General features: G+C 37.6%; 4 protein-coding genes across 4 annotated transcripts; 3 read left to right on the forward strand and 1 right to left on the reverse strand.

Moving 5' to 3' along the window:
* The first annotated feature begins 12 nt into the window (after positions 1 to 12).
* Positions 13 to 6,818, forward strand: LOC140943388 (pinin-like). The gene is made up of 8 exons (XM_073392467.1): positions 13 to 158; positions 825 to 929; positions 1,373 to 1,475; positions 2,413 to 2,504; positions 3,284 to 3,359; positions 3,630 to 3,785; positions 4,920 to 5,058; positions 5,496 to 6,818. Exons 1-8 carry the CDS (start codon positions 49 to 51, stop codon positions 5,807 to 5,809), a joined length of 1,095 nt encoding a protein of 364 aa, XP_073248568.1. The 5' UTR covers positions 13 to 48; the 3' UTR covers positions 5,810 to 6,818.
* Positions 6,819 to 8,095: 1,277 nt separating this feature from the next.
* On the forward strand, positions 8,096 to 11,253 carry LOC140943184 (actin maturation protease-like). The gene is made up of 3 exons (XM_073392252.1): positions 8,096 to 8,357; positions 9,548 to 9,903; positions 10,890 to 11,253. The coding sequence occupies exons 1-3, from the start codon at positions 8,206 to 8,208 to the stop codon at positions 11,213 to 11,215; spliced, it is 834 nt and encodes a 277-aa protein (XP_073248353.1). The 5' UTR covers positions 8,096 to 8,205; the 3' UTR covers positions 11,216 to 11,253.
* Positions 11,254 to 13,002: 1,749 nt separating this feature from the next.
* LOC140943935 (uncharacterized) lies at positions 13,003 to 15,033 on the reverse strand. Its single transcript, XM_073393043.1, has 4 exons — positions 14,805 to 15,033; positions 14,527 to 14,690; positions 13,978 to 14,303; positions 13,003 to 13,776 (listed from the first exon to the last, which is right to left on the reverse strand). The coding sequence occupies exons 1-4, from the start codon at positions 15,020 to 15,022 to the stop codon at positions 13,435 to 13,437; spliced, it is 1,050 nt and encodes a 349-aa protein (XP_073249144.1). The 5' UTR covers positions 15,023 to 15,033; the 3' UTR covers positions 13,003 to 13,434.
* A 216-nt stretch (positions 15,034 to 15,249) lies between these two features.
* Positions 15,250 to 17,896, forward strand: LOC140944164 (uncharacterized). Its single transcript, XM_073393289.1, has 4 exons — positions 15,250 to 15,403; positions 15,589 to 15,797; positions 15,983 to 16,107; positions 17,681 to 17,896. The coding sequence occupies exons 1-4, from the start codon at positions 15,291 to 15,293 to the stop codon at positions 17,774 to 17,776; spliced, it is 543 nt and encodes a 180-aa protein (XP_073249390.1). The 5' UTR covers positions 15,250 to 15,290; the 3' UTR covers positions 17,777 to 17,896.
* Positions 17,897 to 18,739: the final 843 nt, after the last annotated feature.

Here is an 18,739-nt window from a genome sequence, read left to right on the forward strand (position 1 = left end):
AGGTAACGCTGGCTCAGTCAGACACGTGACAGAAAAGAAGAAGTCAAGATGGCGTCTATAGCAGCACTTCAACGTGACTTGGAAATAGCGAGGGAAGGGCTAAAATCCGTGGATGAGAACATCAAGAAATTAACTGGTAGAGATCCTTCGGAGTTCAGGTAATTAACTGCAGCAGTTTTATGCGGTTATCCTTTTTATCTCCTGATGTTTACATCAGGAAATGCCCTTGTTAAACTGATATCTTTATCGGGAATGATCGCTCTGCAGAATTTAAATTAAACCAAATCATGTAGTTGTTCTGTATTGGAGTGGCGAATGCGCATTTGCTTGTATTTTATTTTACTTTTTTTCTAGAAGAAGCAGCTTCATCTTTGACTATGTTAGTGTTGTGAGAAAACTAAAATGTTCTGTAAAGACCACCAGTCTCGAGTTCCATTGAATGGTCATGCATATTTATCGCACCGTCAACCCGATCGGCTGATCAGACATTTATTGCTTGTAATCTCCTTAATATTGACGAACTATTTCACGTGACTGAGCTTAATGAATCCTATCTCCATCTTAAGGAAGCAAGTCACAATCTGTCAAAACAGTACAGCTAGATTGTTGAATTCTGCATGACAGCATTTTCTCAGACACATCATAGATCTTCCCACTTAACTTTCCTGACCTTTTCTTTACCAGATTGGTTCACCACAGGTGTTACAAATGTCTTGTTCTGCGTATTGATAGGCAACTTGGTTCGCAATGCCTTACTTGGTGAAAAGGTGAAAAAAACACTTGTAAATAAAGTTGGTCTAACAGTTACAGTATTTATTTAATAGACCTGCAGCGGGACGGCGTGTGACATTAAAGAGGGACTTCTCAGAGAGGACCATGGGACAAGGACCAGCGGCGAAAAGACGTGATTCAACTGGTGCACAAGGAAGGTTAGTGCCATTGTTAATTACTCTCATTGCTTTGCTCTGGGTCCCTTTGCTTTAGGCTAATAACTTCTGGCATTTAACAACAAGGAAGACTTTCCTGTTGCTCAAAACACTTACTGTTGAGTACACTCAATTTTCTAGTTATGAGGCCAGTACCGTATTTTCTAGTCAATAAGTCAACCTTAAAAGTCTTTAAAATCGGTGCAAAAAAACAACCTCAACAAAAATAAACAATGGCCAAAAGGTGGGGAGTAAAAAAATGCCTGATGTTCCATGAACTAGTTGAGAAGTTTGAAATGCAAACTGACAATACTGTTGAGTTTTGACACAGCAGAGATTGGTTTCAGTTTGTGGCAATTTCTTTTGTCTTCCTTGTCCTGAAAACAATCATAGTCAAGAAGATGGCAGTTTGGAGCTCTTACTGACGTTTTCACGTTTTTCCATAGACTTTGGAGCCGCGTGGTGACTACAAGAACATCACAAGACAAGACACGCCCTTCCTCGCGACTGGATAGTGAAGGTGAAGAAGAGGAGGAGGACACAGACAAGGTACGAAATAAATATTTAGTGCAATTAAGCTGAAGACTTCTAAACTCAATGAATTCATCTAACATAGAATCTTAAGCAGCTTTTTATCATTGTCTAGATTCTCCTTTTAATTTGCTTCATTCTTTCCTCATGCACCGTCACTTATTAAAAATGTTTATACAACACATATAAAGTGTTTGAATAATAATAATATTAATGATAAAGATAAAACACTTCTATAACACTCTCCACATCCACTAGTTGTTCGTGGCGTTTTACAACAAAATTAAAAATAATAATTAATATGGGTAAATACATAAAAATAGAAATGAGAAGATATAAAACATTAAACTCTAATGATAAATTAAACCATCATTAATAAATTTTCTAAAAAGGAAGGTCTTGAATTTTTTTTTTAAAGAACAAACACTGTTTGAGTTCTGAATGTCTAAGGGAATACTGTTCCACAGTCTAAGGCCACATGTGGAAAATACCCTTTCACCATATGATTTAGTTTTGGACTTTGGTTGCAAAAGAAGTTCTAAAGAATTTGAACGAAGTGTCTTGGAATGATTCTGGTACTGAAGTAATTCGACCAAATACCGAGGGCCAAGAAGTGAACTTATATGATCAAACTTCTGAGCACCAGTTTCAAAACGAGCTGCCACGTTCTGTAGCAGTTGAATTTTTCTCGGATGATATTTGGGTAATCCATAAGAAAGAGAGTTACAGTAATCCAATTTAGAAGTTTTTATAAAATTATGTACAACTGTGGCAGATGTTTCTTTGTTAAGATACTTTCTGATCTTGAAAAGACTGCAGTCTATTGTGTTCTTGTAATAGAAAGTTAGAAAAGAAAGTGAATGTCAAGAATGAACAACTTTGATCTAAACAACTTCTCCCACATGTACATTGTATCTGTCCACATGTAACATGTTTTGTTGTTGTTTTTCCTTAGCCTGCTATCCAGTCCTCAGTTGTTGCTACACCTACGCCATCTCGCCTCAAACGAGACATCATCACCAAAACTGACGATAAAACAAAATCAAGGTTTGCTGATCATTATTTTTTCCTTATGAGAATTCAGTCAAATGTGCTATAAGGGGACACCACTAGGACCAGAAAAAGTGTCTGCAGTTTGACTGTGTATAAGCTACCGTAAAATTCCGAAAATAAGCCCCAGGGCTTATATTTTTCAAAGACCCTTTTTGAGGGGCTTATGTACGGAGGGAATTTTGCGTTTCAAAATCGATTGGGCCAGCCTGTAGTGGGAAGGAAATTTACCATTTTAGCTTTGTTTTACTTTGTATTTGAGGGCAAATTCCAAGTACAAGCCCCCCGGGGGCTTATATTCGGAGGGGTGATTTAACGGAGGGTTTTTTACGTTACAATTTTGGGGGGCTTATATTTGGAGGGGCTGATTCATGGAGGGGCTTATTTTCGGAATTTTATGGTATCTTTGGGTCATTTCAATAGTCAACTTTATGGTAGAATCATTTTCACACGATGATAAATTATTAATTTTTCTAATTTCAGTGTATACAAGATTGTTGTCTGGTTGGTTGCTCTTGCGATTAAAAGAGACTCTTGGAATTCGTTTAGTTATGCTTTACGTAAATTGTCATTGAAACCTTCACATCTTTGGGCAAAAATTGTTCATTAATTTTTTATCTTTGGTGGAACACCAGTTGATTACAGCTGGTTATTTTCATTGGGTGATTGTTTTTTAGGGTGAATTTTATAAAGGTATTGTCTGTTTGTTTGTTTTGGATGTTCAGGTGTCTCCATCATAAAAACACTGTTTGTAACATTGTGTTGTTATTTTTCAGAAATAAGAGAATGTTTGGCATGTTGCTGGGCACACTACAGAAGTTTAAAGATGACAGCTCTCAAAAGACAGAAAAGGTTTGTACTTACAAACTGTATTTTATGGACAGTGTTTGCCTCTTTGCATTGTATGCATGAAGCTCACTCAGCCCTTAAAGTCAAAGATCAAACTGAAAATTCTTCACATTGTCTGTAATACATTTCTCATGTTATTGGTGTTATTGATGAGGAGAATTTGGTTATAAATCAATACATTGTATCTTTGTATTTCTGTGAAATCTTAAGGATAATTTTCTCATAAATTGATCACATCTATAACTCTTAAAAACAATGTCTCTTGATGATCAGGACATACGAAGAGAAGAAATCAACAAAAAGCTTGAAGAGGCAGAACAGAAAGAAAAAGAGGAGTTGTCCACTCAAAGAAAAGAATTGTTTACAGAAAGGAGAGCAAAGCAGGCAGAGCTGAGACTTTTACAAAGAAAAGTTGATATGGCTGAGCTGGTAATGGAGATAATTTTCTTTATGAAAGTAGCAATAAAGTAACAACATAAAGTATATGGTGATAATAATTTATTACTAATTCTTCATGCCACAGTTCTAATAATAATATTATATGACTTTCATATATTCATGATTTCAAAAGTTGTCAAGAGATCACCCCAGATGTGGATACAACTTTTGCAGTTTTAAAAAGAAAGTTGGCAAAAATTGAGGCCTTTATGGGATTCAGAACCCTTGATCTCTGCAATACTGGTGCAGCAACAAGCCAACTGGGACCTGGTCATTAATTTTAGTCCATTTAAGCCTGTGAAGGGTGAAGATGAAATAATAATTATTATATGCTGTATTGAATATGTTAATCAATGTTATTGAATGAGTATTGTTGTATTCATATCTGCATTTCCTTAAACTTAGCTGTTTATTATTGTTATTTTAATCGGTAACACCTGTACAAAATGGTAATACTGAATAAACTTGTTGTTGTTGTTGTATTGAATATACAAATACAAAATGTACCGTGCAGTGTATATTAGGGCTGTAGATAGAGATAGATGCTATTATTCATAAATACAGAAATGTGGAAAGGCTTCTGTCCAGAAATTTAAGCCCCACTGTAGAAGACCAACAAAAATTATGAGGATTTATTTACCTTTTTCGTCATAGATTTGCATTTTGAACCCTTGTCTCTTCATGCACCTTTGAGTTGTTTGTTTATTATCTCTCTTTTCCGAACTTCAAAACTTTGTGATGGCAAATAAATTTAAGGGATAACCTTGCAATAGTGACTCCATCGGAAGGAGGAAGTATCACTGTCAGTCATGCTGGTATTAAACTTCAGCAGGGACCCTGGACCCTACTTTTGAAACATTTACCTTAACGGAAGGAATTGGAGAACTTAAGCTACGTCCACATGGCGCTGAACCAATTTTCAGCTGGTTGAAAATTTGTTTTTTAGTTGCTCTGTTCACGCGGAACCACCTTAGCTGTTCGAAAATTCAAAGTTCTATGTGAATAGTGCAAAAAAGTGTGTGGTCAAATTTTTCTGCCAGTTGAAAGGTATTTTTCATTGCCATGTGAACTTAGCCTTAGATCATTATTATATCTTATGTATCTCTTATTTTGTCCATTTTCTAGCAAGAAGAGTGGGATAAGCATGGTGAAAAACTGAGTCACTTCATAATGACAAAAGCCAATCCACCCATCTTCTACATGCCAGCCAAACATAATGACAAGACACAGAAATTATTGGAGGAATCCACAAGATCTGTGAAAAGTAACTGAATAATAGTGACCATAAAAATTTATTATTGTAATGTAAATAACCATTATAACAAAAAAAAGTGCAAACTTAAATTAGTAAATTACCCATGTACTATTTGCCTGTGGGTGAATGTTGATGAAATCTAGGGTATGCTCAAAGCAATTTTGGCTGTTTAATGTGAACTGCAACATTGTTCTCTGGGTATTCTTTCCCCCTACCATGCCCCAATAATCAACACCTCCTTAAATTATTTGAAGTTTGATCTGGAACACAGAAACATGATTGTATTGTATGATCTCCTTAGAGTTTCAATTACAAACTTTATTGCCAAAGAAAGTACATTTAAGTTAACACTCATTTTGTTTACTCTGAAATTGCAGTTGTGCACCTTGTGACAAATCCCGCCACTGAGGACACTATTTTATAACAAGAATATTTTTGTTTTCTAGGAGCAATGGCCAAACGCAGAGCAGAAATTGAAGAGGAGCAAGAGCAAGAAGAAGAAAGAATGAGGAACGCCAGGTTGTCTGTTGCTAACGAGGGTGAGAGTGTGAGTAAAGGGAGGGTAGATAGTGTTGAAGGTGATGCAGATGGTGATGTGGAGATGGTAGAAGAAAGCCATGGAGAGGTAAGAGAGAAAAGGAGGAAGAGAAGTGAGAGCAAAGATGCAGAGAATGGAGTCAGAGAGGAGAGGGGTGTTAGAGAAGAACGAGAGGGAGAAAGGATAGAAAACATGGAAGAGGAAGAGGGTGAGATAGATTAGGTACCAGGAACACAAAAAGTAGGGTATCAAGTTACCTTCTCGGGGTTATTTCAGTGCTTGCTGATGAGTAATCTCACCCAACCCTCCCCTCCTCAGTTAGCACATCCCTACCCTAATGCCTCCCAAACACACCCTACTTCACATCTCATCCAGACATGTAGGTCTGACAGCACTTGGATTGGTTGCGTCTGTAAAAGCTCAAGAGACTTTAAATGACTCTGATCATTTAAGTGCCCAAAATATTGAAATAAGTTTGTTCAATTCGATGGATTTAGAACGTTTTCGCAAACTGATGCAATTTGTATCTGTGTAACACATCCCTTAGCCAAAGTAAGTTAGTTTATATTCCACATTTTTCCGTTCCTGGACTGGCTTATCTAAGTTGTAGGGTGATGAAAAGTTAGGCTTTTTGTGCTCTTGTTTTAGCGGGTTGAGTTCTTATTAGTTTGTTCGTGAGAGTGACAAGTGTAATGATGCAGATGAGACTGACTTTCTTACCAAGCAACTAAGTGATACTGTGGCCAGTTAACTATTTGACTGACTGGCTGACAGTATGGCTGACCAACGAACTAGCTCTCTAACAGATTAATAATTGACTGAGTGACTGACTGACAGACAGACAACTGGCTCGCTGACTGTCTGACTAGCTACATGTAGCTGACTGACTGACTGGCTGGCTAGCCAACTGACTGACCAACCAAAGCCTGTTGTGTATGGAAGGAATGCACTTTAATAGTAAACAAACATCGGAAGGGAAGTCTATCTTCTGTTTCCAAAGTTGTATTGTGTTGATTTTCCTTTGTGAGTTGAGAAGACAAATGATTTTAATATGAGGAAAAGACTTTTAAGTTTTTCTGTTTCACCCTTATCTGAAAACATTTCTTTCAGTAACTGTTGTAACCCCTTAATAACAATAAATTTGTGGAAAACAAATAAAGAGAGAATCCACCATCCATGTAATCTCTGTGGTATGTAAATTTAATAAAATTAATATTTTATTGAAAATCTATTATCTGGCTGTCAATTCTATTGCACAAAATTTTATTCTCACACAAGTTTCAACTGTCAGAGTTAAAATGGAAGTGTTTATGATTTATGGGGTGGGTATTTTGCTTTTTTATTTATGATGCAACATGAAACAAATGAGAACAATTATGTTTTACTAAAGTTCAGAACTGCATTGTTTGAAAGACGATTAATGCAAATCTCCGCCCAGGATTTACCCCTTCCCCTACACCCCATAACCTTGAATAAATTAATAGTCGACCCGCCCCCCCTCTCACTATTAACTACGCAGAGTTGAATGTCTCTGTGCATAGCCTGACAAGGATGCAAGCTCCAAGATGTATCTAACATCAATGTTGTAGGCCTGGGGGGGGGGGGTACTCCCTCACATGGCCTGTATGGGAGGACAAGGTATTGTTTTCCTCCTCTCTGTCCTAAACAGGGTATACAATTTTGTGCAAGTCTGTTATAGGCGAATCTTTGCTGACGTCATTTATTGTTTACATTTTTCCTCATTAACATACGACTTAACTCATAGAAGCAGTGGCTATGTATATGAACTAAATGCAAAACTTGAAAGAGCTGATTAAGTTGAGCAATTTGTGCAATTTTCAGCTCTTTGCAAGCAATATTGAAAGAAATATCAGCCATCAAAAACTGCAAAATTGCTGTGTGGCAAAAATGTTTATGAGCCATACATTCTCTGTAAAATTTCGAGTTTTCAGAGGAGAATTTCTCCGAAACCATTCGGTATATTGGGCTAAACTTTTTCAGAGATGACTGAAACTGTTATGCCCTTTCAGTATTTGGAGTTTTTATTTTATTAATGTCATCAGATAGTGATAAGGATATGTTAATGAGGCAAAAAGTGTAAACAAAGATTTGCCTATAAATCAGTGTACATCTCCTTTCTCCTAAACAGGGTAATAAATTCGAGGGTTTTATCCTTGTTAGGAATTTTTTGTCAGGGTCTCAAACCCCCAACAGCTCATCAATTGACCACTCCAGGAAAAAACCATAACATACCACAATGTTCTTTGTTCGTCACCCCAAAATTTTGCATAAGCATTGTTTTCAGTTTCTCTTGGAAGTTAAAATTGGCCCCAAAAGAAACTGAAAACAATGCTTATGCAAAGTTTTTGTGATTTTCTGGAAGACCCTGGAGTAATATTGGCCAATATTGGTCGAGTACTCCCCGGTGCTTTTTGGTCACAGGAACCCCAGATTTTAGTAGTCGGCATACCTGTGCTCGCTTGTGCACGCGAGGAGTTTGTACTAGCTCAATCAAAATGGCGCGTAAGCGAGAACGGAGAAAGGCAAGATGCGATGTAACAACGACGTAAAGCATGTCGTTAAAAAACTCAGAATTGAAATTTCAAATCGAAACATAGATGAATTGCGCGAGCGCGCTTGTTAGAGATGTTAGCAGACAGTGCCGCGAAATAATTGCGCTGGCGGGAAGGTCGGAGAATTCTACAGATCAGAAATTATGGCTGCTTTGTCACAGAGAAGTGTCGCCAAAACTGCAGGGAAGACGGCCCAGGTAAGAAACCTTGGATGGGATCTGCGGATTCCATAGTGTAATGTAAATCTTGCAGAAGATCTTCGATAACTGGGCGTAAACGAAAATCGAGTTAATATCAAAGTCCGTTGTTCTTCGCTCAAATTTGGTCAGTTTGTTCGTGCGGGAGATTGGAACTCCAGGAAAAGCCGGTAATATGTACACAGTGTGTTATGATATTCGTGTAATTTTCATACCCTACAACTTGGAAATTCTGGGATCATAAATCCGAAGGCGGCCGGGGGAGGGGAGGTGAACAGGCATAAGCCAGTGGCAGATCTGAAAGAGAGCTCCGAGAGCCACCTTTTGCCAGAACAGGTGCGGCAGGAAATTTTTCCAAGTGTGGGTCTGACTAGTGACTTGAAGTGTGGAGGTTCCTCCACCCCTACAAAACTATCTAAGGCCTGTGGGGGTAAGATGTCAAACTACTATATTTTGTTCTCGAGACCATGGCTGCCACTTAGTTGTTACCCAAGGACCTTGATCTGCCAACATCTGCCTTGTTTCCAACCTCATGATCCGCAGGGAATGGAACATCACTCTGGGGATGAGGTTGCCTTGGTCGTTAACCGGTCAAGTTGCCCAAATTATGTTGCTCAAAATCAGAGTTAAGTTTGTACATTACCCCAGTACATGTCACTCAGTTCATTGACCTGTTATGATTTGGAATTGGTATGTCTTAGAGTTGAAAGTGAACACGAGCCATTTCCAAGGACCTGTTAGGGTAAAATTCCAACAAGCAACATGGCCTTGAAACCGTGGCCTAGTTGTTCGAGGGCTGATTAGCGCTTACCTGGGTTTCTTTTTCTTGTGTTCAAAAGCATTTCCTCTGAAAATTTTCTTGGTTATTTTTAAAGCTTCCAATAATCAACTTGTAGACAAAAAGAATTAAAACTGAAATGAATTTAAAGCTTCCATATCTGAATTCAAATCTTGCACTAACCCTGGGTTATCTTAACCCAGCTTCAAACAACTTGGCCCATAAAGCTAGATGAAATTGTGACAAATGATGTAAAGAGGCATTAAATACTGACAGGGACATGGCCTACTCTTCAAAACACAGGCTAGGGACATACATTCCCCTCCCTCCCCCCTAGGAGGGCCTCATTTCAGCTGCAAAATCTGTTATATCTTTGTGATACGGAAGTTTTATGTTAAGTTATCATTTTTAGATGTGGATTATGTGCCCTGAGCATGGCAGCAGAGTTGTTACAAAAACAAGATAACGATGGAGCAATATGTCCAATGGAGGAAGCACAAGAACTGGACAACTTGCTGAAAATGGCACAGGCAAGAGGGTTTTCTTACCAGGGTGAAATGTATTCAGCAGAAAATCTTGCCAAACTTGCCAAGGAGTTTTATGGATTTGAATATTTAGTAACAAGAACTGCATTTGAAGATACCAGTGATAATTTTGTCATCTCTGAAGTGCTGAAGGGAAATGCTGTACTGATACCTTATGATGCAGATAAAAACCATGAACCCTGCTTGGAAAATGGCCACAGAGCACACTGGGCACTTATCACAGGTCAGTTCAAGAAATGGTTCAAGGCTACCCTTTCATTCCTCTGGGTTTGTACTCTTTTGGGCTCTTCAAATTCCATGACTTTCCGTAACATTTCCCATTACCTTTTGAATTTTTCCATGAAGTTCAACAAACAGTTCAACAGACACATATTCAAGTGTCGCACTGCTGTTCAATTACTCGTCTCCATTCTACATTGTCCTTGCTTTGACATCTGCAGTGACAATCTACTGAACATACAGTAACTTAAATTTTCCATGACCTTTCAGCAAGAATTAAATTTCATGACTTTTCAGGTTGTTTCCCTGATAAGCTCTATTAACCCTGTTCCTAAGCTGCAGATGAGAGATGGATTTGTTGCATTTTTCCTGTCAACTTCAAAGGGAACAGTTCATTGATTTTCTAAGGCCATCACACTCGATATGATACAGAAGATAACTCTCTGACAGCATTATTCATTACTCAAGGACAACTATTTTGTTGTTGTAGTTCTTTGCAAACTACGTCACATTCAATGCAACAGTGTGTTTAAATTTAATTATAGCGCGTGCTAAAAGCATCTAAGCTGAACACGTCAACTTCTATGCAAGCATTTTTTTTTACTGTTTTTGGAAGTCTTTATATTGATACCAAGAGAGAGTTTTAAAAAGGCTTTAAAGATGAGACAAAAATGGTTTTACAAGTTATATTGAGATGGAAAACTACTCATTCAGTGAAAATATTTATTTGAACATATATGTAACAGAAGACTTTGCAAGAAATGAATATTGCACATGCCATAGTGCATGCAGAAGACAACACAAATGTCATTCACTCTCAATCTAGCCAATCAAAAAATTGAATTTTCTTTCTTGACCAGATCTCGCCTTCAGCTTCATCAACAAGAGATCTGGGTACGAGATTATATTGAAATAATTTATTATAATAGTGACTTTTAATTATTATTATTATTATATAGTTTACAAAATAATGTATATTATTACTTACAGGTATCCTTTGTGAACTAGACGGCAACAGTTTTGATTGGACAATGTGCAAGCAAGATGACAATATGCCCAGGTTATTTCATGCAAGTCCATCCTCTAAGTTTATCTTACCTCAAAATGGCAAGTTCCAAAATACCTACTTATGTGTAAAGCATGGCAAATCAAGGCACACAGCAGTATGGACACTAGAAAGTTTAAGACGTAGCAATGCAAACCTGTTTGAATTAGATCCATCTAAAGAAAGGGAAACAGGACAGTATCTTATTCCTGAAGGGGGATTGTGTAAAGAACTTTGTGGGAAGGTAGTGGCTTTGTTTTCTAAAGCGTAGAAAACCACCAATAAAGAATTTATTCAAGAAACACTGAATGATAAGTTGCTGTTACTACTTACCTGCCAAGAAACAATGCGGTTTAGGACCATTTCAAATAATCAAGTATGATTTCTTGGCTATATAAGGACATGGCAACAGAATCAATGTTATGTTTCCCCCACAAAAGAAAAAAGTGCTATTCTTGAGATGTTTTGCCAACAATTTTATTAACCTGCAGTGAATAAGAAATTCTTCCAGACTGGGCAACTAGAAGTTTCTAACATGGTGTTCTTGATCTACCAATAAACTATTATAAAACTATTCAGGGAATCATCATATGCTGCACAGTCTACACTGAAGTGAAAAAGTCAGTAAAAAGTAGTGACATATTTTAGTAACACTTTGCCTATATGAGTTTGATTATCTTGTCATAACTAAATATTAAAAAGTAACGAAAGGGATGTAATAACACTTATATAATTAATAATATTCCATTCTTTAACAAACAAAATTTTAAACAAAATATGGCAGTTGAATCCCAATAATAAATCTAACTGTAAGTAGAATGTAAATGGTAAGTAAAACTGTAAAAATTGCCAGTTCTAGTTAAAACAATATTATTTCAAATGGGTCATTAGGGAATGACAAAATTAAATTAGGACTGTGTTACTGAGATTCAATTGTTGACAGAAACGCAAAAAAATAACTTGATTTAATTTTAATGTCTTTGAAATAGACCAGCTATTTCTTTTTGATAAATTTTTATCCCACTTTTATAATATCGTTAATATTTGAAATTTAACATTGCTTTGAATCATAACTTATCAATAAATTCCATCTGCTGGATAACATACACATTTTCTCATGGTACTTTAGGCCTTTTGAGGGCATTATGTCTTTGAATGAGGCTTCATGTGAGCACTGAATGTGACAGTTAACCAATTTTTTAAGCACATGCTATGTTGGGTTCAGTCTCTGGTTACATGGTACACTTTTGCCTACAAAATGCACCATTTTACCATGAGAAAAAAGATTTTTGACAAAATTCATTCAGGTAATGCTGCCCAGGGTATATGAATATGTAACATACCTAAACAAGAAACGATGCTTTTTTTGTTGTTTCTTATAAAGGAAAGAATATTAACCCTTGAAAAAGTAAGTGCTCACAAGTGCATTCCACAATCATGGAAACAAGACCAACAATCTTTATACAACGCAATTTAGTTTAATTTTTTTCAAAAGAAGCTTTTCTAAGGGTGCCTTCCGTTCGTCAGAACTAGACTGCAAAATAGTGGTTTTTTTTTTTTTCAGCCTTGCTCCAGACCTTTTGTTTAACTGTTTGCATGTACTTGAATATACAAAAAGTATGGACGGTCTTGCAGTTTATGTCCGAACTGACCAGTCGGACCATTCCTGTTGTAATGAGAATCTCTCTTTTAATCAAAACTATCCAGCCAGATCAGTCAAATGCTAAATAGTACGCATGAAGGAAATTCTTTTTATCAAAAACTCTTTAAAAAAGCCCATTTCATTTTCAAAATGACTGATCCGGCCACGTTCCGGCCAGCCAGTTCTGACTTTTGGAAAGCGCCCTAAGATGGCAAGAGAAGACAACTCACTTTCCTTAACCTGTGCTAAGTTTTTTGTTCAGCTGATCAATACCACAGCCCTGTTTTTCCAAACAAATTTCAATCCAGAACTGATGCTCAATAAATTACATTTGTAGATAATCTTTGAAAAACTGCTAAATTGGCTTTGATGTTGACACCACTCCTGGTCTGGCTAATGACATGGCATAAAGACCAGGATGCAAGTTGATGTAATGGGGGAGCTAGAAAAAGTCAGCTTTCCTACAAATTTTCTGGGGTTGCCTATTTAGATGTAGATAAAAGATTTTGTAACATATCAAAAAACAATATTGCAGTGCAGCATTTTGCACCCCTTGGCAAAAACAGAAACAAAATAAAAAAACAAGATTGTGAGAGCTGCTGATGTTGGGTGCCAAACCATTAAAAGCTTATGTCAACTTGCAAGTGACTTTCAGTGTGATTGGTGTGAAAAAAAGACATGCAAGAAGACCGCCTTAAAGACCTTGACACCAAAAAGATTAAAAGGCCAAGGAAAAATCAGTTTGGTGAATTTTGCCAGTGACAAGAAATGGTAGGTTTTAGTGTCATCTTGGACAATTTCTACAACCTTATTGTTACAAAGACAGAGTGGAGTGGATGCAAGAGGTTTTAGAATCCTTGTGTTTTGGTCTGGCTACAGACCCGTCTGTGAGCCACATTACAATAATTATTCTTCAAGACCATTGTAGATGGAATATTCTCTTTGTTGATCAATCCAGACACCATATTGATGATGCCACGCCCCTTTTCACAAGCTCCAGTACTGGTAGCAATTTTGACAAGTATTTTCGTTGTTTTCTCCATTCTCTTGTGCCGTTCCACCAACATCTGTTCCTTTTCAGCCTTGCCTCTTATTAAAAGTTGTTCCCTCACCTTTTGCTTTCTGCGGAATTCTCTGCTACATTGCTTGTTTCTTTCTCTTCGTTTCCTTTTCTTTTCCTCTTGTTTTCGCTAATCACAAAAGGAGTAAAAGAAAAAAATAACGATGTGATTGTCTCTTTAGTCCTCTTGCAGAACGTTTCGTTTCATACTGTATCATAAGGTTTGCTTCTCCTATTTCATGTAGAACTGCTTTAATTTATAGGTCTTGATTTTTACCTCTTTCAGTTAACAGTTTAACAAAGTTGACCTCGAGCTTGAAAATATACTTACTATTTCATCGTTTAAGTCATTTAACTCTTGACTTGTGTTTTCCACTGAAAATGCTTCTCCTGCTTGTAAACACTCCACTGTCAACCCTCGTCCTGATTCTACAACACTCTGTCCTGTCCAAACTGTGGAAACTCCAGGTTGTACAAGATTGCAACAACTGGCAGGTAATGTAGGCATAACGAAGGATGACGGCTCCATGAAGGACCTAAAATGTTGGCATTCATCGGTGCTACCCACAGTCGAGTAGTTATACGTGCCCTGAGGGGTAAATTCACTGCTCCCTGCTTCTTGCCAATAGTGGGTACCCAAACCCGATCCAATTTCATCTGAAGTAAGAACGGTTTATACCAAAAAAACGAAATTAAAAACTAACTATACCGAAAAAAAGCACACTAAGGTTAAGGCCGTATATTAAAACTGTAATATATTTTACTAAAATGATAACGATAACAAGTGTACCCGAATAAATGTAAGCGTAAGCTTAATTTTCATCTGTTTGCACCATGCTTACGTTAATTAGCTCAGTCTTATGTCTCCAAAAAATCTTACCGAGGAGTTGCAATATGTCCTTATTTTTGTTCAGGCGACTTGCTTCTAGTATTTCGTGGATTGAAGGATTGTGAGGGTCCAAATGATCCACATTGACCGAACTCACAGCTTCAGATAATGCTTGGCTTTCAAACCAGTGGTCAAGTCCTGAGCCTTTTGGAAGACTGAAAAAGAAATAAACAAGATGGCTTTCAACGAAATGAACCTTCAAACACACGTTTTTAACGCCCTAAACGCTTCACCCCTAAAGAACCTGCAAGTACAAATAGTTTCTTTACCACTCATCTTCTTTATTCACTTCCTGTTTGATCTGTAGGTTCATTGGCCAGTGTATAGAATTATCATTTGTCATTTCGTCGACAATTTCGGCTGACGCTTCATCTCGCATCATGCAAACCTCAGGCTTCTTTGGCGAAGGTTTTGCATTGACTGCGTCCTGTGCCGTGTAGTTGACGAGTGGCTGCATTGAAGAAGGCAATGCTTCCTCGTTTTCCATGGAAGAACGACAGCAAAAGCCCTATTATTTAGGCTTACAAAATTTCAAAAAGGATCCTGAAGATTCTCTAAAGTTTGCAGCTCTTCCACGCGGTCTCCGACGGTTGACTGACGTTGTTCATTTCAAATCAAAATCCCCGCCTTCCGTGACGTCACGGATGGCGCGACAGCTGCCCAGTTTGGCGGGAAAGTAAAAGGTGACTGCTTGTTTACACCACAAACCAACATCGTAAACAACGGGACAAACAACAGGAATCCTTTTAAAAATAATGGCGGCAGAAAAACACGGTTTAGCGAACATTCCCGGTGAGGATCAAAAAGTTGAAGACGACTACATAGATGAACTCATTCGTAAGTACCTCTACGAAGAAGAAGTGAACAGGTAAAGGATCTCTAAAAACTTCTGCTTGGTTTCTCGCAATTTTTGACCTTGAGAGGTCACGTAGAGAAAAACACCTCGGTGACAATTTTTGGTCCGTTGTGTACAGAGAAATTAATTTTTTGGCGGCTGTCTTTGGTGACTTATTTTTGACATTTTTTAAACCACACTGAAACGTTTTCTTTCAGTCTGTACGAAGATTACCATTTACCTCTGCTGGCTTCTCCTGAGGTTGACAAATGGCCAGAAGCAACGTTACCAGATTTCAGTTGCGGCCAGGATTTTTTGGTGCCAGAACTCCTTCAAATGGAAAACCTGTCTGACGATGTAGAACCGCAGGAAGAGTTGCTTTCCCTTTTGGAAGAAGTTATTACAGAGGATGAGAAGAAAAATAAAGGTAGGCAGTATTCGCCATCAAAGTGCGCGTTATCATTCTCGCCATTTTCCCGCGAACGCTGCCAGTCTTTGTACAATGGTGCGTAAAACCGAAATACGTTATTCCTAACCTAGATGAACTGGATGTTAATGAATTTCTTTAATACATCCGGCAATTTTAAGCTTACGTGCTTTCTATTATTTCAGGAATTTGTGAAACCGCCAAGGGTAAAGATTCATCTGAAGAGATCGCTGTGAAACCAGATAAAATCGTTACCAACAGTGGCCCGAAACCAATAATTGATGAAACACAGTCCAAGAAAAAAAGGCCGGTCAGTAAATTTGTACACTTCCACAAAGTAAACTTCACCTTCAATTAACCAATAGCCGAGGGACTGGTGTTGACGTCTCTAAAATCCACTTAGGGATGCATTCAATCAATAGCCTCACAATACGCCGGAGAGCAGAGGCCAGTGTTTGAGTGTTTGTCATTTTGCAGGATATGCAAATTCATTGTTTAAAAAAACACAACCAGTTTAATCAAAGGGCTCAGCGTGTCCGGCAGAAATTCATGTTATGTGCTGGCATGCATTCCAAATAAGAAATGGCATTCAACATACCGTAAAATCCCACGTTAAAGTCCCCCCCCCCGGTCTTAAGCCCCCCGGATGTAAGCCCATGCATTTGCTAATAGACTGACAGTCTGATTTGCTAACAAAGATATTATTCCAGATATACCCCCCCCCCCCCACCCCTCTGGTTTATAACCCCATCTAATGTATAAGTGTGTTCCTTTTGACTTTCATTGCATACATCAAAATTTTTAATCTAAAGTTATAGGTATAAACAAGTGAAGTTATATAAGCCCAGGGCCCGGTTCCTCGAAAGATGGTTAAGTTTAATCCAGGATTAAGCCAAATTTTAATTTTTAATTTTCTTGTCTAAGAATCTGTTACCTTGGGCTTACAAAATAATGTTGTGCTTTAACTCCGAGATTCTGTGATGATAACATAGAATGTTAATCTAAGGAATGCATAGGAAGGTAAATACAAAAGTGGAAGACATTTTTTAATCCTGGATTAGCGCAAATCGGCCTTTCAGGAACTGGGGCCAGGGCTTTAAAGTGGGATTTTAGGGTACATTTAAAGCTAAAATTGATAATTGTGTTTTCCATACTAGTCTCAGTAATCCATACTCAGTGTTTTCCATAACAGTCTCATACTATGCCTAGTATGCCAGTCATGTTGCACCAGGTTTTGTAAGAGAGAGAGATTAAGTGTCAGTTGTTTGAGCTTCAGTCTCTATGGTGACAGTATCATTAGACAAGAAACTTTTCTGGTGCATCACGGTTCCTCTCCACCCAACTATATCACTGGGTACTGTTAAACAATGCTGGGGTAGCTGATGGACCAGCTTCCCAGAAACTTCATGTTACCCTTGGTATTAAGGAGTCTCTACTATTGTGGGTAACCCGTGGCTCCTGAGCAAATTTCACCTGATTTTGTTTTTCTTTCAGACTTGAAAATGAGGAAGGGATGGGGGGAATTTTAATATTTGAGACAGGAAATGGGCAAGGGAAGTCTAAAATTTCACTTTTTTGGTATAAGAATAGACCTCTTTCGCATCTATGTTTTGTTTTCCCAATGTGAGGTATGTGGTAGTACTCTAGAGAACTGTTTCTTTCAAATTTCACCATATTTAAATATATACATATTGTGGTTCACTTTTATCCTTGGTTTAAATATTATTTTCTTTTGTTTCAAACTGAGACCGTCACGGGGTAAACAAAACATACATACACCTTTACTGGGAAAACAAAACATACAAGCTAAAGAGGTGTATAGGAATTGAGAAGGCAGCCCACTCCATTTAGGTGTTTATCAATGTATTTGTCAAACTTTACAGAGGAAAACTCCAGTGGACAAGAAATCTAAACGCCCCTGCAGATCACAGCCAATAATCATGAAAAGAAGAGCCAAACATCGGTTCATTGAGGAGTAATAAGCCTGTCTGTGAACATTTTCCAGAACAGTTTGAGAAATGAGTGTCAACAATCTTCAAGACAATGCCTCAATAAAAAAGATACATCTCTCTCAACCTCGTTCCCAAGGTTCTCTGCTACCAATCTCTGTGGAGGGATAGAGGGACAGATAGGAGAGCCCTGGGAACGAGGTTGCATCTCTCTGCCATAGCTTTCAATCACATTTTTGCATTCAGAGATGGTGATATAATTTTTTAATTATTTATTGTAAGCATAATGTAAAGTATGGTGTTTTCAAAACAGTATCTGGATATGACAGTTATTAGCTACTCTTAATGTAATCCAACTATATCAAGATTTTTTCATTGTTGGACTTAAATCATACTAATTAATTAGCTTTTAGTGGTTCAAAATAAACAGGCTATTTTTCTAATGACTCTGTAGTCATCATTAGGCAATTTTTTGTCATTACTTCTATCAATGTTATTCAAAGAATCTCTCCCCATCTCTCCTGAAAGAAAGAAAAAAATTGTTGAATAATAGAAGAGCAACTTTTTGCAGCACCAATGTAAGGTGACTGAAATTATGATAACACCAAATTTTAATGTCTTTTCATAAGCAGCAGCGTCCTGAAGAACCCCAATCACCCTGCTCTCTCCACTGTCTAAAAGTACATTGGAGCAGAAGCAAAATTATGATATTAATTTTTAACTGGGCTGCCTCAAGGCACGCCCAGTTCATAAAATGGGTTTTTCCTCCACAGAAAAATGAACACTTTCAATTTATTATTAACCCAGTAACCCAGAGGGTGTTGCTTGACCATAAGCAAAATTGTTTGTCCATCTCTGCAGAGTCTGCTTAAAGATTGATTTCTTTTTCAACTTTTTTGTTTAATGCAACACATACCTTTTTGAGGTCTAAATTTCAGATAATAGGATAAAGAAGACTCGTCCGACAAAAACAGGAACTTTGAGAATTTTCAC

The sequence above is a fragment of the Porites lutea genome, chromosome 7, assembly GCF_958299795.1.
Source record: "Porites lutea chromosome 7, jaPorLute2.1, whole genome shotgun sequence".
NCBI lineage: Eukaryota > Metazoa > Cnidaria > Anthozoa > Scleractinia > Poritidae > Porites > Porites lutea.

Excerpts from the sequence above, each read along its gene's own strand:
- LOC140943388 (XM_073392467.1), top strand. The coding sequence starts at position 49 with ATGGCGTCTATAGCAGCACTTCAACGTGACTTGGAAATAGCGAGGGAA. Across the intron at positions 1,476-2,412 it reads AGGAGGAGGACACAGACAAG|CCTGCTATCCAGTCCTCAGT; the intron begins GTACGAAATAAA and ends GTTTTTCCTTAG. Across the intron at positions 2,505-3,283 it reads GACGATAAAACAAAATCAAG|AAATAAGAGAATGTTTGGCA; the intron begins GTTTGCTGATCA and ends GTTATTTTTCAG.
- LOC140943184 (XM_073392252.1), top strand. The coding sequence starts at position 8,206 with ATGAATTGCGCGAGCGCGCTTGTTAGAGATGTTAGCAGACAGTGCCGC. Across the intron at positions 8,358-9,547 it reads CTGCAGGGAAGACGGCCCAG|ATGTGGATTATGTGCCCTGA; the intron begins GTAAGAAACCTT and ends TATCATTTTTAG. Across the intron at positions 9,904-10,889 it reads ACACTGGGCACTTATCACAG|GTATCCTTTGTGAACTAGAC; the intron begins GTCAGTTCAAGA and ends TATTACTTACAG.
- LOC140943935 (XM_073393043.1), bottom strand. The coding sequence starts at position 15,022 with ATGGAAAACGAGGAAGCATTGCCTTCTTCAATGCAGCCACTCGTCAAC. Across the intron at positions 14,304-14,526 it reads GGACATATTGCAACTCCTCG|ATGAAATTGGATCGGGTTTG; the intron begins GTAAGATTTTTT and ends TTCTTACTTCAG. Across the intron at positions 13,777-13,977 it reads ATGACTTAAACGATGAAATA|CGAAAACAAGAGGAAAAGAA; the intron begins GTAAGTATATTT and ends TTTTGTGATTAG.
- LOC140944164 (XM_073393289.1), top strand. The coding sequence starts at position 15,291 with ATGGCGGCAGAAAAACACGGTTTAGCGAACATTCCCGGTGAGGATCAA. Across the intron at positions 15,798-15,982 it reads GGATGAGAAGAAAAATAAAG|GAATTTGTGAAACCGCCAAG; the intron begins GTAGGCAGTATT and ends CTATTATTTCAG. Across the intron at positions 16,108-17,680 it reads AGTCCAAGAAAAAAAGGCCG|AGGAAAACTCCAGTGGACAA; the intron begins GTCAGTAAATTT and ends CAAACTTTACAG.